General features: G+C 33.8%; 3 protein-coding genes across 4 annotated transcripts in view; all 3 read left to right on the top strand.

Moving 5' to 3' along the window:
• LOC128221045 (uncharacterized) overlaps positions 1-18,070 on the top strand; it is a 405,331-nt gene that overhangs the window by 154,422 nt on the left and 232,839 nt on the right. The window lies entirely within an intron of this gene.
• On the top strand, positions 1,842-10,098 carry LOC128221048 (uncharacterized). The gene is made up of 6 exons (XM_052929466.1): positions 1,842-1,981; positions 6,308-6,810; positions 7,041-7,199; positions 7,658-7,811; positions 8,957-9,022; positions 9,296-10,098. Exons 2-6 carry the CDS (start codon positions 6,319-6,321, stop codon positions 10,096-10,098), a joined length of 1,674 nt encoding a protein of 557 aa, XP_052785426.1. The 5' UTR covers positions 1,842-1,981; positions 6,308-6,318.
• Positions 10,052-12,672, top strand: LOC128221047 (uncharacterized). The gene has a single exon (XM_052929464.1). It carries the CDS (start codon positions 10,052-10,054, stop codon positions 11,783-11,785), a length of 1,734 nt encoding a protein of 577 aa, XP_052785424.1. The 3' UTR covers positions 11,786-12,672.

Here is an 18,070-nt window from a genome sequence, read left to right on the forward strand (position 1 = left end):
TCTTTGATCTAGCAAAACATTCTTTAAGACATGGAGAACCTAAATGTTTGCACTTTGAACGAATTACCCGAAACAACGAACCTTATAGATATTGTAATATATACGTATTTCTCTAAAACTTGAACCAAACAATCGTTTTTAGGAAAAGGGATGTTACCATTTGGTTTTTCTAAATCAAGGACACTTACTGAACAGCGACAAAAGTGTACAGGATATGGGTGCATGATATTCGAATATCAATATTGATTTCATAATATGTGGTAGGATAGGTTCAAATTTAAACAATTAAGGACATTTGTTATCATAGTCTAAGGATATTTACAAACTTTTCTCTGATGTCGGCATCGATCGAGTTCTATTACCATTATAGATCAATGATATCAGCTTAAAACAGTCGGTTCATTTTGTTGATATAAAGAGTTGTACAAATGTGATAAACTCAATTTTAGCGATATTTATCTAACCATTACGACCCACTCACCACCTGACAATGTAAATTAATGCATCGTGGTATGAAATAGAAAGGAAAATAGAAACAAAATAAACAAGGACGTAACTTCAGTGCAAGTTACGTCAAGGGAAGCAGTATTATCTTCAGTTCTAAAACTCGATCATATTCATTTTTAAATGACAGAGAAAATCAATTAATTCTTGTGATAAATTACATAGTTCATTAAGATATACATTGCATCACTTGCCGTGTACGTATAACATCTGATTTTCTAAACACTAGAATTAGTATTGTCATTGGTACAGTACCATTCACCACATTGGGAATATTCTATATTAGAAGAACAGCTATAATACAATCAAGTCATCCCGCAAACACACAAACAATATCGCAACGGTTCCTGTCAAAGAAAAATGTAACAACTCGAAGTTTGTAAATCACATGAAGAAAGGGTCCCCTTACGCCCTATTATGTTTACACCAGCTAGAGGTCATCATTTCAGACAACATTATAAATGAACGACCAACGCGCGCGTGTGTGTGTGTGTGTGTGTGTGTGTGTGTGTGTGTGCGTGTGTGTGCGTGTGTGTGCGCGAATGTGTGCGTGATAGTGCGTGTGTACGTGCGTGCGCCCATGCGTGATTGCGTACTTGCGTGCGTGCGCGAGTACGCGCGTGCGAGCGTATAAGCGTGTTTGCGTGCTTTTGACCAAATAGTCCATGGTCGGCGTTCTTATTTCCAATATAAGGTTGTAAAATAAACAAGAGACGACACCTATAATGTCTCATATTGAATGAATCGGAGCAAACTATGTCAGTAATTACGTTTTACATGTACATAACGTAGATACATTAAAATCGTTATGTATCTTCCCGATTGATAAGTGTTAAATCTACATAAATTAGTGTTTGCTTATACAAGTTGATACTTTAACATATTAATATAGAAACACATTAATGATGACGCCATCTGATAAGCTGTTTCGGGTTCAAGACGGGTCGTGAAAAAGAAATAATGATCTATTTATAAATGGTGTAAATATGAGCATTAAAATATGTGATTGATATCGATATCTGGTGAGAGTAAACTTGGAGTCCTTAAAGAAGACAAGGAGATCTTCGGCCTCTACACACTTTAACCAACCGAACTGCGTTAATATCCCGATTATGATATCAGTCATGAAAATCATTCCTTGATTAATGTAAACAGGACTTATATGAACATGGTTAGGTTTTAAATTACCTTTTTATTGTTAACATAAAAGTATTTGCCTAATTGAAACAAACGGTGATTATTAGTTTCTAATGAGTGATAATACAAACACGTGATTCGAAGTGACGCACGCAAACCATATAAATGCTGCGCGTTAAGACCGAAAATAGTTCGCTAGGCGGCAAGGTAGTGACAACATGTACAATCAAGTGTATACAGTGCGTTTAAAATGAGAAGTGAATGAAGGATTAGGAAAGAGACTCTCAGAGCGTTTAACAATGTTTGTGTAAATCGACTTAAAGCGTGCTTGATACAAATAGTGAGTATTAATCTTATTTGGTTTTATAACACTGCAAAAATCATACAACTATTTTTTTGCTGTGCTCTTTTTGCTGATCAGAGACTTTTTTTTTTACAAAATTGAAGGTAATCTTACGTCTTTTGAGATATACTATTCTGAAAGTGTTAAAGTACGGAGCATACAGTGCTGCATTTCATAAATTCAACGTTAAACAATTACAATTCTGAAACATCTAAACTCATCATATGCAATGGAAAGTAAAACCGAGACTATCTGTGATCATTGATATTTGAATAAGTATACTTTTTTTTTAGTTAAAAGCAGTACGCATGTATTAAGGGCGACCGTTTAAGATGAAATCGCAAACCTTCTTCACACATCCCACCCCTAAAATACGGAACACCGCTTAAAATCCGATGTCTGGAATTTTGCATTTATTTAAATAGAATCCGGAGGTTTTAACTAACGCGTAGCGAGACGTTTACAAATGTACCGGCCCTTTATCATTTTAGGTTAACCAATCGTTAAAATGCATCATTATTGTTAACTGCATGTTTGGTTCAAAATGTAACAATATCGAAGGCATATTCGTTGTTTTGTGCGGCATAAACTGAAGGATATGACGTTTTGTCTCCAACGCATGTTCTAGAAGGTTTATGATAATAATCTTTATGTATGCAATATACGAGTCACACACACTTCGATTGAAATTGTCTGCAAACAGTCCGTATCTTTTTAAAATAATCAAATGTTTAATACATACAACCCGGTCGAAAATGCTGTTATGCTTTACTTTGTTCAATAAACTTGCCCGTTAAAGGAATGAAACCAAGCTAATCGGCACTTTCCTGCATTTGTCTTAAAATGTGTTGATGCCCGAAAACTGTTTTAAAGCTGCACTCTCACAGTTTGAACGTTTTGACAACTATTTTATTTTTTTTGTCTTGGAACGAGCCAGCGTATACAAAAAGACAATTTAAACAATACTGCTGACAAAAATTTAGACACATTTTTTTTACTTAGGTTCAAAAAATGATGTTTTATGCAATTTCAAACATTAGTTTTCGAACGGAAATATGAACATCTGCAATCTAATATTATGTCAGCAGTCCTTCATCACTGGTTTGCAGATTTACGCAAAACATTGCTCATTCCAGGACAAAAAAATAAAAAGGTTGTAAAAACGGTAAATCTGTGAGAGTGCATCTTTAAAACATAATTAAAAACTTATCAAACGGTTTTCTAGAAATACAACTTTGTGTCCCATTTAAATTGTGTTACATGTTTACAAGTAGTTCATCTGAGACGGATCATCTTGATAAAACATGTCAACAAAAAAAACTAATTTGTGACAAAATGAATTGCAACTGATGTATGAAAAGATCAATGTTGATTATTAGCAAATTCTGTTGATGTAAGCTGAATTGCACGTTGTTGGCAAAACTAAAGCTTTGTTTAAATGTGTATTAATACCACCTAAAACAAAATCAAAACTTATTTGATGTTTTATTTTCATTACGTTCATCGACATTCACATCGTTATAGGCTACATTAATCCAATTTGGAATACACTTTCCCATTTGAATACAATCTATGTTTAAATACGTTGTTTCAACACAAATCGAATAAAGCTTCACAATTGAAAGCACTGAGTTGTATCTACCTATATTCACTTATCAAAACATTCAATTGTTATAACCCGTTTGCATTAGCGACAATGAATCTTGAACGTTTCTCTCATTAAGTAAGAATGATCGCCTTTCAGACATCGTATAATTTATATATTTTTAGACGGTATGATCAGATGAACATTAAATGTAATTATGTTCGTATTTGCGTTGGCTTTAAGTAACAGTTTACTTTAAGTTTAAAAAGTATGCTCACTGTTCATTCAAAGCGAAATTTTGAGTGGTTTACTTAATACAAAAATACGTTAATCGTTAAGATCTGTTAAATTACATTTCATGCTAGGAGTTTAAATAATTTGAGTTTATCGGTAAGTGATTATCTGCTTGGGTAATTATGACATTGACGGCTTGAATGGAACTGAACAATTATGGTTATTTCTCTCTTATAACCTCTCTTAAGTTTTTAAATGGAACACACTTTTAACGACGCAATTTATGAAATGCCAATAACTAGTAGTTACAACGGCCTATGTTTATGATGTAATGGTTATAAGTGAAAATAATCAGCAACACATCACGTTTATAGTTTAATTCGTGACGGTTGCAATGTGTCAAAAACTGTTTTGTTATACTGTCGAGACTGTTTTTTATCAACAGCTATGTTAAAGTGACACTCTTATTCATAATCAGTACATACACGTGTATAACAAACATACATTTTGAGTGATAAACCTTCAAATTCATACTAAATAATGCATATGTGGAAAATATTAATTACATGTTTATAACCGTGTATTTAAAAGCTGAACACACAAAAATATTAAATGATTGCTGAATGCTAAACGATTTACTGTGATATACTATAGTCATATAAGGTAGAAATACTGTGTTTTCTGTACCTCTCTCTCAAATTAAACACAATAGCCTTCATTGTTTTCGACAATAATTAATACTTTTTGGTAAAATAAAACAATTGTATTAAATATGGTCAATCTTATTTGGGAGTAATAGTGCATCTTTAAGATTAAATGGGCTTTACTAACAGGTAATACACTGGCCAACAATAACATCGTTGTATACATCGCATTGAATCTTATTATCTGATGTATCACATCGCTTACGACACATTCAACTTTCTTAGTGTTTGCGCATTTTACCAATTCTACATTTACTAAAGTTGTCTACCACGTAAACTTCCAGTAAGTAAGCAAAACAGCGTCGGTATATTTATCTGTGCCTAAATACAGAACAGATTTCAACTGTAACACCTTGATGCGCTATTTGAAACGGGGAAACAGTGGTGAGACAGCAACATAATTGTTGCTTTCATTATTTCAACCATGTAAAGTGATGTATTCTTGGCCTACCACTAGCTTGCATAAACAATTTTAGGCTTGTGTTGAGGAACTACTTTATGTACCAATTGTTTGGACCATCTGGTGTCTAGCCCCTTTGAACAAAGTACGGTAATACTTGTCGAGGAAATATTTTACATTTGCTCAAAGAGAACAAGCATTTTAAATAATTAACTGTGTTAGACTATTTTTTAGTTTTACTAGCGGTATACAAAACACAGGTGTAGAAACAAAAACTAAGGAGACGCTTCCTATCGTATTTTGGTCTCAACCTAGATACAGTGTGCACAATAAGCAGAGATATCTCCGTTTTCAAACCGTGGTGTCAATTTGATTTCTGGCTGAAGTCTTTTAAACAGATGTAATTAAAGATGTATATATTAAAGTATGTTATTTGGGCCGGAGGCTCATATATTTTAAGAAATTCATTGATACCTTATACAACGGCATCAAGTCATCGAAACCACGTACCAAATCAATAACGATAACTCTTCTTTTATATTGCCCTTTGTGTTTTCATGTTATCATAATGAGGTCAATTTATCAGCAAATATATCATGTATTCGAATTAAAAATTTCGGATAAGGTTTTAAATGTAATCATAAAAATGCTTAAATCTTATGTATATATTTCATCGAAACATTATATTATGGTACTTAACCATATAATCTACGACTTTAATGAAGTTAGATAAACTTGCATATGTTTCAAATGTTTCCCCATCATCAAATGTTTTGAATGACCATGTGATGATATATTATAAACCGCTTAATGTAAGGTAATTATAATTTAATCAAGCGTCCCAAAACTAACCACCTACTTAACTTTAAAGTCCGATAATTATCCTGCGTATAATGCAAATAATAGCCCTTTATTTGTCGATAAAGGAATTCTGGTTAAAAGCGGTGAACTAGTGGAGAGCTCTGTCTCTGTGATAGCTCTTGTTTAAAATTGAACACGTTTAAATAAAACGAGAAAGCAAACACATTACCGAGAAAAAAAACAAATTTGCAAACAAGTCTAAGCCATTGATGTGACCATGTTGAGCGTATGGATTTATAGGTCTAATGTTGTTTAACTTATATTCCCATACTGATAAAGCTGAGTAATATTATCGTTTGAAATCAGCACCTTGATATCAATGTGATCACTTAATCTGATCAGCACAATTATATAGGTATAAATGCTTACCCACGAAAAAAGGACCAAAATAATACATTATGAAAAAGCCAAAGTTCCCAATCGAATCTTTTTTTTTTTTTTGCAAACCACGTATTCATTTAACATTAAATGAGTCATTAAGACGAATAAATTGCAGTTGAATAGTAGTGAATATAATATTCCGTAACAAATCCTTTCAGAATTTTAAAGCATGGCCGAGAGTATCGAAACAAAACACGAGAACTGGCTGAGAGTTGTATGGGGACTCCTGTACGTCAGAGAAGGACTTCAGGGATACGTAGACACAAAGGGAAAGGAACAGTACGAAACGTTCATGAACAATGTGAATGGAAAGTGTAATAACCAGACATGTAATCAATGTCAGGTTAACAGTAAATGTCAAAACGGCACGACTAAAGTGACAGAAAAATCCAGATTCAGGCCGGGCCATTTCTGTGATGAAATGAACAAAAACATACAAAACAATCATGTTCGAATTAAACCATTGTGGACGAATACAGATTCTACAAAATGGCAGGATCCACATGATGGCTACTGGGAGGTTGCCAAGTGTTATCTTAGTACATCCGGCTACTTGGACAAGACGGGGCCAAATCAGGTGGATGCTTCAGGACTCTTAAGCATTTGTATGAACAGCGCGTTTATCAACCAACATATAGGATATATTCAGCATTTTGAAGAGGTAAGCATACATTTTTTTTTCAATTAAATAGCATGCCTCCACAAGAGTTACTTACATAAATGTATATCAACATGTATCCTATTGTATAGTTTTTGAAATTTATGTAAAAATCATTCTCAAAATATGACGCAACATCATCTGGTTTTAGCCTATTTAAAGTTTATCTACCGTCTTAAAGAACCTTTTGGAGAAAGTTATGGTATATGTATGTGTATATTAATATATATTAGGTGCGAGACATAAGAAACAAGACCCTTCATGATGCCTGCTATGAACTGGACGGACAAACAGCAGACATCTGCCTGGACAAGATGATAACCGTACTGGAGGACCAACAAGAACTTATATATGATGCATTTGCAAAGCAAGCCGCTATCCAAATAAGAAAGGTCAGTAGTTGAATTCACAAACAAGCATCGACACATAAACTGTTTTTAACCTCTTTATGATTAGTAATACTCTTCTTGACATAAATACTATATTATTCCTAAACTTTCTTATACTTGTTTACGGAAAATAGAAAATAAGCCATAAAATCTTAATTTAGCTTTGCTAATTCTGATATTAATGATGACAATTTTTGTTCGTTAAGGAAAATAAAGAAATAGGCAAGTCATTTCGGGGGACAAGCATAATAACAATTCTATATTTTTAGCGCATTGTTTTTATTTTCCTTTTGAAAGAACTTACTTTAACTATCTGTTTCCTCCTAACACCATTCTGGGTTAACATTTTAACATAATTATTGAGAAAGGTAAACGGGTAGTGTTGGTTATAAATTTCAAATGAAAGCCTATGGACTTCTTGTATTATATATGTTTGCATTTTCTTATGTTACTTTCTTCAGATCAAAGCCAAGACTGAAAACCCACCGGCGATCATGACTGAACCTTTTCGTAAATTACTGCGTATGAACCTTAATGTCGAAATGGCTCTAACTGAGATCGAGAAGCTGATGAACGATAGGCTACGCAAGAATCTTCAACAATTGATAGTTGACGGTAATGATTATCTTTGACACTTAAAGGTTACCTAAATAATAAGTTTTTTTGGTTTAATTCGTCTCCAACACTGGGCTTGGTAGTTTAAACCTGTAAGCAAGCTATTAAATATAGATAATTAAGTATTATATAACGTGAGATTTTAAGTCCGTAATTGTATAGAATGTTTGGTCACGCTATGTTATACAATTACGTTTAAAAGAAAATACATTGTCAATGATAAAACAAGTATATTTAGTAGAAATTTCTTGACAAGTCAGGTATTTTGATAACTTAATTGATTACTAAAATTTAAGTATTCTAGTCCAACATACGTGAATTGTGATTACCATTTGTATAGTTCTTGCTTACAGCTTTTTGTACGATAGCATAACTAACATTTATATTTATTATATAAGTTCCCAGAATGACGATAAGCGCGATGGTATTTCATGGATTTGTCTGGTTGGAGTCTCTAGCTGCAAGATTGTTCATAGCTTTATTAAGTAACTGCATTTCATACTCACATACATTTTCGGTTAAATTATTTTCATCGTCTCTTTCAATAATTGAAGCATCTGCTGCAATTACATTTAAATCGAAGTGTTTGTTCACATATAATTAAGTTATTTTTTACAAATATTTCAATCTGTGACAATTTTTTCATTATAAATGTGTTTTTGTTTTTTTTTTAATTTGTATGTGACACAGAAACTCTCAAAGTAAAACATTTTGTGTTCTTACTGCTTTTTTTCAATTAAGTCTTAACTAAATCTGGTTGAAATTGAAAACTCTGCTTATCAACTTGAAAACACTAAATAGCATTAAAGTTTAACTTTATATTTTTCACCCTAATTACGTTACCTTTGTTATAACCACTAAACTATAGTTATATTTATAATTTAAATATATTTATAAAAAAATATGTTCCTTTGCAAATCTGTGTCATTATTTCTACTTACAAAGTGGAAATAGCAAAAACTTGTTCATTCAGACCATGTTTTGGACTTATCTGTATCAGGTGAAATTATAGAGGGATTAGAACAATGTTTTTAATCAGACTCAGACTCAGTAACTGAAAATCATGTTTAATAATTCTTTTAAAACGCGAAAAGAAGTATATGCTAGCATTTGATGTATCGTTTGTTTTCATTATTGCATTACAGAGGTCAAACGTGAAGTGAGGCACAGTTTGGGTGTAAGGGGTGACGATAAAAGGGAGCAAGTGAAAAGTAAGCTTACAGTTACAGCGATAATTTGGTGATGTTAAAGTGTGTGTTGCAAGGTATACATTGAAATATTTAGTCGATGGATACACCAGGTATCCTTTTTGATTAAAGCACTAATTCAAAGTATTAATGGATTGACCCCATATTTTTTAATGAAATTAATATTGTAATTAACAGTTTGGTTCTACGATAATCAAACGGTTTTTTTTCAAAATAAAGTGAATATATACAGGTCATGTGTAATGAGCAATCTTAACATTTGTGTCCTTTCCCCAGCTTTATGTCAACGGCTTGCCAAGTACTACCAGACAAAACTTAACAGCGCGCCAATATCGCCTTTGCTCTCGAACAAGGACGAGAGATTGGACAAGTTTTACGTTCCTCCGATGATCGTCAAAAAGGACCCTAGAAAAGTTGGTGTAGCAGAAAAAAAAGATTTTGGAACTCGCATAACGTCAGATAAACAATTGTTCTGTAAAGAAACTTCGTTAAGGGAAAACGTGTTCATTGTTGGTGAGGCCGGGATGGGGAAAACTGCCTTTACCTCAGTATGTGCATTAAAATGGGCCAACTATTTCTCATCAACGAAAACGTCGCCGCAAACGCAACAGGAGCGGTCAAATTTGCGTATGTTAAAAGAAAAGTTCAATGGTCTTTTACAACATTTTTATTCCAAACCTGAGGAGGACGATCGATGGGCAAATCATATCTCATCAACGAAATCGTCACAGCAAACGCTACTTGAGCGTTTCGTGTCGAAATGGCGTCATTTAAAAGAATTATTCAATGATATTTTACTACCTTCCTTTCCCGAATATGAGAAGGACGATCTGCAATTTCAAGATGAAACTTTGAATAAGGAAATCGATATTTTATTTCATCTCACTCTGAGAGATAGTTGTGACCTCTGTGACCTGACAGATATGATACGAGATCAGCTTATCGACAGAATATACCAACACGATGAGATAGCCTCTGCGTACTTAACTTTGGAAAGTGCCTTATTGAATAAGAGATGCGTTATCATAGCAGATGGCTTGGATGAGTGGACTCATCCAAAATGGAACCTGCAGCTGTAAAGCAGAAGACAGAGTCATCCCGAGTTTAGCGGCATCCATAGATGCAACTGTGTTGATTACATCTCGACCATGGAGAATGTCACAACAGCCCGTTAAAGACACGAATATCAACAAGTATTTTGAGTTACATGGAGCTGTAGATATAAACTTACTGATTGAAAATGTGTTGAACAGTCTTAATGAAACAGTTACAGAAAAGAAAACTTTAGAAGAATTCCTCAGGTTTGTTGACATAATGAAACTCAAATGTCTTTCATCGGTACCTATTATAACAATGCTGCTTGTCTGTTTGTGGTTTGATGGAAAGCCAGACTCGATTTCTCTGTGTGACATATATGCATATATGATTGAAATGATGTTTAGTAGAAAAGATCGGCATGTGCCAGTAGTTACGCAGACTGACATTCAGTTACCGCGATGTTTCAAGGATAAAAATTGTGTACAGAACAACTTCAACATAGTCCAGACGATGGCTGAACTTGCTTTTACGAAACTATTTTCGAATGACCGAACTTCATTCCTGGTTTTTAAGGATGTTGACATTTTAGCGCAGGATAATCTTGTTTTTCTTTTGAAATCGGGAATCTTGCGAGAAACTAAATCAGCTTCTTTAATTAGAAGGGAATCGAGATACTCGTTCATTTACAAGACTGTTCAAGAGTTCCTTGCTGCAGTACACATGCATTATAATCCAGATGATATTTATAGAATATTGACACCCTTTTATGAAGAGAACGGTGAAACGTCTGATATTTCAGAAGTGTTTACTTTCTTGTGCGGTCTGAACATTGAGTTAGCAAATGAGTTGTCTGCCATGATATCAAACAGTCTATGCCTAGACAACCAATCTTTCACGACTGAAAGAAGAGTCATTCAAATACAGAAGACCATTGTTTCAGGTTATAAGGAGGCCAAAGCTAGTCAAGTATTGGGTATAAAGCTTTCACAGTTTAGCTTTGATTTTAGTTGTACTACCGATCCTGAAATATTAGATGACTTGCTTTCGATAAACAAGTCTAATGTACGTTATATCAAGACCAGTACAGATAATTGCCCGGCGAAACTACAGGAGGTGTTTTGCAGCTCCTCGGAAACTTTAATCAATGTTAAGATATTTTCCACTGCTGGACAGTTTGACCTTTTGGCATGCAACAGCCTCAGATGCTTATCAATATATGGAACGAAAACAACTGCTATTGTGGTCAATACAAATAGATTAATTGCATTGGATCTAAATTGTGTTTCAAAACTTGTAGAATACAGTATTTTGCAGTCATTCGACGGTGGATTGAACGAATTGGAACACTTGAAGATAAGGAGCATTACAGACATTAGTTTACTCCGCCTCATTCTTCCACAGCTGATTCATTTACAATACATTGCCATAGACACCGGAGACCTCGGTGATGACGCTTTGCTCCTCCCTCGTTCTATGAAAAGAGTTGAACTATCAAAGGTAAAAATGAGTGCACGGTCGTTTAAACAGATGATTGGGAGGATGGAAGAAAGAACGGAAAAGAATGACGATGTGACGTGTAAATTACTGAAATGTAGTGTGGGACCAAACTCAGAGTATGAGGCGGTTATATCCGATGTTAAAAGAAGGGCAGATTATTGTTCAGATATCGGGCAAAAATATGTCTCTCTTACTTGCCAAAGATTTAGGGCTGCTTCCAGGGTAGAATAAATACGTCTGTAATATGGTGAAATGTCTGATATTTCACAAGTGTTTATTTTCATGTGCTCTTACTTGCCAAAGCTCAAGTAATGCTTCCGGAAGAAGAATGTACTGGTATCCGGATATTAATAAATAAATTCTAATCAAAAATGGACAAAAATGTCGTTGGCATGTTTCATTTTAATATGAAATAATATTAATGAACGTGGCCTGATCATTTATCTGTTACATGCCAAGTATAGAATTTATGTTTGTTTTAATATTTCCATTCTATATTGCAATACATTTGGAAGTTATAAATTGTAAAATAATGTTCACTATCTTGCATTTATATCTTGAAAACAAGAGAAATAATCAGAGCGTCTTGCTTTTTGATCCTTATATCTGTAACCTGTGACTCTCTCTCTATATATCGGGCTTCAGGCATAAGTCCTACAAATAAAATAATAAATTGTGAAAAAGACAATAAAATTACCGTGATGTGTTACAATAAATAGAAAAGTCTTTCTTTGAAAGTAATGGTCCATTATCCATTTCATAAATAGTGTTGTTTTTAAGTGTGTATATGGGGGGATTATTGGCATTCTAACACAAATAAAATGTACGTTTTCTGACCAAGTAATCGATATTTCCTTTTGTTATGAGTCAAAACATGATCGCGCCATACATGCGTATTACACTAAACGTTGTTTGATATGCCATATTGCCATAGCCAATACATTGAATTTCCAAAAAGCAAAACATGCTTCCGGTATTGTCGACAAGCATTAAGAATATTGTTGTAGCTTTTTTCATTTATTTTTGCATTTTAAGCGTAAGAATGATTCATATAATCATGTTTTGATTGTGAAACGTATGTTCCGTCGATCACATGCAAACAAAATCAATAAAACAGATGTTTGTGTTTTCGTTTATATTTCATTTTTTTAAATCCCATATACTGGTTATTTTGTCAGTAAATGGGGAATTTTCTGCACTAAATCGACCAACAAAGGGTATTTGGAAATGCAACTTCACAATGAGATATTCATCTGCTCTAAAAACCAATACGAGTTGTAGTGTGTGCTGATGTAAACCGAATTCAATTATATTTTTTCCAACTAGTCTATAATGATATCCAACATGTTCCCGACTGACAACACAAACTTATTTATTTATCTTCTATATAATTGACCATAATACTTCGTCTAATGAAGTATTTTTGAGTGAACTATTTTCGATTTGGTTAAGTCGTAATATTTTGATAAAACCCCGCCAGTGGAAAAAATCAATTTTAGAAATATAATTTGCTCATTTTTTTTTTTAGAAAACAACGTTTCTATTTATGTATTTTATTTTGACACAACGATGGGTTTACAGTGTAATTGGTTTTGGCGAAAAAGTTAACCAAAATCTGTGGTACGGTTTTATAAAAGCTAACTGCGCACTTCTATTTTCGGGCAGGCATTTGTTTCCAGAGAGAGACACGCTCAACTTTCATGTCCAATTGACAGGACCTAATGACAATGTGTTCGTACTCGACATTACACAACTTATTTCAACTTTCGATGAACTTTCGGTGCTAGTGTATGGTGATAGAACGGCGCTAACAGGAGTAGCTGCCATGAGAACGAACTATTTTATACAGGATCATTTAGACGCTGTTCTGCTGACAAAGCTCTACTTTGTTTGTCAGCTGGTGCTTTCTGTAAGTTTATGTTCTTGAAAAGGCATAAAACCATCAAAGCAAATCGATGCGTGTATCAAAATGTTGTTTTGCAACCGTTTTCAACTAACTCATTCAAGAAAGGCAATTACGATCGGAAGATTATGACTGAACAAGTGTGTAACAAATGAACTTAATAACAACAGTAAAATTGTCCAGCACAAGCAATAAACCCTACAATTATTACCTGAAAATGAAATTATGACGTCAGTACAACCAATATTTGACTTTATCAGCATTTGCAAATAGATTTGTTGATTTTTACTTGAGGTCACATTTGTAAATACATAGAAAAACGTAAATGAAAGAAGTAGTCCTGATTACGCAATCTCCTATGCCATGCAACATTCGTTTAATGTATTACCACGATAATTGAAGGAATGACCCCGTTACATGGACATATAGTGAATTGATTTAGAAAAAAACTACATTATGGTCAAACTTACACGTATTTCATAACATATAATGATAAAGGAATATTATAAGGGACTTTTTATGTGAAAACGACTAAGACAAGATCAAAAGTAACTAAAAAAACGTGTTCCAAACATTATAGTTCCGTTAGATTTAATGATAGCAAACACTTATGTTTAGATAGGAAGATAATACTACGAGGTATAAAGTTATGTCCTTCTGCTTAACCCCAAACGTTAGTTTTAAATATGTAGGAAACTTACAATTTAATGGTCTAATTGTTCATTTTTCAGTGCCTCTTTTTATGCATTATATGTTTCTTGAAATGCTGTTTTGTGTCATGTTTATATAGCATGAGTTGATTTAATATAAGCTTTTTAAACACTGAAAGCAAAAAGTCTAATGGGTCAAAATGAATACAAAGCTTATTCAAATTGCACGTTTGAAATCAATAAATATGAAACATTTATAGTTTGAAATATGTATCAGTTACCTGAAGGGAAATATGTATAGAGTAACTAAGTTTAAGTATATTGTAACAACGGCATAAACTTTACCGGAAACTTTAAATAGTTATATATCCCTTTAAAATTGTTTCATATAAGTGCCATACAGAATTGTCATTATGGATGCATTTAAAAATGTTGTTATAGTTCCTGATCTTGTTGTAGATTTGGATCTTGAATGGTATAGTTTTTAAATTGTTTGTCGCAAATAACATGTAATGCATGTTTTAACATATATCTGATAGTGTAACAGTGATCGTCATTCATTACAATTTAAAGTATAATAACGATACCTTATTGCAACAGCAACAACAATAAACAATATCAGTACTTCAAATGATTCATACAACAAGCATATCCTATTTGGAAAAGCTTTTATAATGATAGTGAAACTTTCTTAAAAGTCACATAAAACAACCATAGAAAAATGTGTAGCATTTGTATTTCAAGAAGCAATCCAATAGTCCACCAAAGAACCATCCATCAATCCATCAGACATAACAGGTTTTAGTTGTTTAAAATGTTTGATTATCAGTATTAATCATCTCTGTAACGCAAAGTACCATTCAACAACCTTATTAAGATATCTCTTTCACTTATACCAGGTTTAACAGTATAAACGGGGGGGGGGCAGTGTTAACAGAGGCTGTATCAACAGTATTATCAACAGTTTTCCTAACATTTATGTAAGTAGTGTGCTCGAAGCTTTTACTTTACTTAATTGATGAAGGTTTTGATTGCACATTTTCCATGTCAGACCGTGACAACTTAAGTTTCTTTTCTGATTCGATAGTATTTTGGAGACCATGTGCTTTATGTTTTAGTGGTCTATACAATAGGCTTTTCAAACGTGAAAAAGTAGCGTTTTCTGTGATTTTATATATTAACGTATCCTTCATATCCCGGTTAATTACCGGAGCGTGTGTTTGTTTTGAAGGGAATAAAGATGACGGTTTAGGGGGACTTTTGTTCAGAACAAATGGAGGCTAAATTTTGGTGGACCCGCCGCTTACTAAAAGTAACCCAAAAAGTAGCTTGCGTAAAATATCTTTTGAAACAGAATCCTTGTTCAATTGACGTTTTGGTGTGTCTAAGTGACTTCGGATAAATGTTCCTTGAAGTTGGAATGTTTTTAATGGCGTTGTGATGATGTTTGGTTGTCTTTTTCACGTTTAAATGGCTTTCGGATGATAATTTTCCAAGATGGTAAATGTTAAACATGTAGGTGCCATCGACTTCTTAGCCACTAATTCAGCAAACTCCACCAGCCAGATAATTGTCTTCTATACTTGTTCGAAAAGGTCCAGACATGATCGATGGATGGCTTTGCATTTGATTATATTGTCTTTTGTGGCACAAACTGTGTATGTATGTCACCTGAGTGCACGTTGCTGTTCACTGCAATATTCCTACTGTTCTTGTGGTCAATGCGATGGTTAGCGTTTCCAAACTCCTTTTGATCCATTGTCCCATTTGTCTAAACATTGTTATTATCTCTCATTATATTGTGTGTTTTTTCTATCAGTCGTATTTTGCACTATCAATTTCGATGCATTTTGCTTCAGCACATTTTTAGTGAACAGGTCGCGTGATATATTATTATTTTGAACTGACACAACATATTGATATATTGTATTATTAACATTTATATTATACAGCGTCTTTTTTATGGTGGACGACTCTGTTATTATCCATAGATGTATTGGCCTGAATGTCATCATTACCATTTGGGATGCTGTAAAATGATACGTGGTGCCACAAATTCGCTTTATTGTCATCATTTTCTGCCCGCTCTGTTATTATATTAGTCTTAACAACAATGTCATTTAGATTTTCTGCCGGTTTTAATATGTTATTCAATAGATTAACTGACTTAATTTTTTTCCAGAAACGTTTTTCAAAAGTGAATTTATAAAATGGTATTGACCTTTAAGTCTTTCATTAGCGGTATCGCTAGATGTTACTCTCGTATTATGGTCAATTAAAAGCTCCGCTAATTTATTAGACGTTACACCCCCATATGTGTCCGTAGAAACACTTCTTGCCGTCTCGCTTGGAGTAACACACGAATGTCTGTCAAAGAAAATTTCTCGAGCGTTACTGTTTACAGTCGAATGTTTGTCAAAAGAAACCTGTCGAGCAATATCGCTAACTGTAACGCCCGCAAGCTGGTCAATAGAATTGTCTCTAGAAGTATCGCAAGATGTAGTGCCCGAATGCTGTTTGATGTCAATTCTAAACGATAAATCAGTGTTATGAGTCTGCAATGTATCATCAATTATGTTTGATGAATCCACAATTCGTTCCGGTATCAACTAGTGTGTTAAATTGTCTACGTTCGTCCCGGTATCAACTAGTGTGTTAAAATTGTCTACGTTCGTCTACTTTCGTCCCGGTATCAACTAGTGTGTTGAATTGTCTACGTTCGTCCCGGTATCAACTAGTGTGTTAAAATTGTCTACGTTCGTCCCGGTATCAACTAGTGTGTTAAAATTGTCTACGTTTGTCCCGTTATCAACTAGTGTTAAAATTGTCTACGTTCGTCCCGGTATCAACTAGTGTGTTAAAATTGTCTACGTTCGTCCTGGTATCCACTAGTGTGTTTGAATCTTCTATGTTCGTTCAAGTTTCCACTAGCGTGTTTGAATTGTCTATGTTCGTTCAAGTTTCCACTAGTGTGTTTGAATTGTCTATGTTCGTTTCAGATTCCACTTGTGTGTTTGAATTGTCTATGTTCGTTTCAGATTCCACTTGTGTGTTTGAATTGTCTATGTTCGTTACAGTTTCCATAAGTGCGTTTGAATTGTCCAAGTTCGTTCCGGTATTCAATAGTGTGTTTGAATTGTCTATGTTCGTTCCAGTTTCCATGAGTGTGTTTGAACTGTCCAAGTACGTTCCGGTATTCACTAGTGTGTTTGAATTGTCTTTGTTTGTTCCAGTTTCCACTAGTTTGTTTGAATAGTCCATGTGCGATCCACATTCCATTAGCGTGTTTGAATTACCCACGTTCGTTACATTTTCATATTCTGCGTTCTTTTTTTTTATATCCGTTTCAGTATCCACAAGGGTGTTTATATTGTCTATGATCGTTGCTGTGTCCAATATAGGGTCTAAAATATATATGTTCATTCCAGTATCCGCAAATATGTTTGAATGATTTATGTTCGTTGCGGTATCTATTAGTGTGTTTAAATTACCTATTTTCGTTACGGAATCCACTTTTGTGTTTTAAATGTCAATGTTCATTAAGATAAGATAAAACAGACCTCATTTCCAATCATGTGTCAAATGATATATGACTTGTACGTCACAATATCTAAGTGATATAGAAACCATGCCTAATCAGTTACGAGGGTTGAAATAATGCTTATTTCTGATTACTCTTCACAAATCACAAAAGCTCATTATATCAAGGTAATTGAATGTGTTTCCCAATTTGTTTTGAATCTAGCATACTACTAGTATGTGCTATATATTTATTAGTCAGGTTAGTACTTTTCCACCTTTAAACTCGGGGGTATTTATAGTTTGATGTATGTAATGTATTACCTGTTACTACAGTAACCGTAGGAGGATATAGCTGTACATTAAATATGGGTATAATGGGCAAGAAGTTAAAACGGTCTTACATAACTCGCTTATTCATTTTATCCAAACCTTTTCATGAAA

The sequence above is a fragment of the Mya arenaria genome, chromosome 16 (assembly GCF_026914265.1).
Source record: "Mya arenaria isolate MELC-2E11 chromosome 16, ASM2691426v1".
In the NCBI taxonomy this organism is placed as follows: Eukaryota; Metazoa; Mollusca; class Bivalvia; order Myida; family Myidae; genus Mya; species Mya arenaria.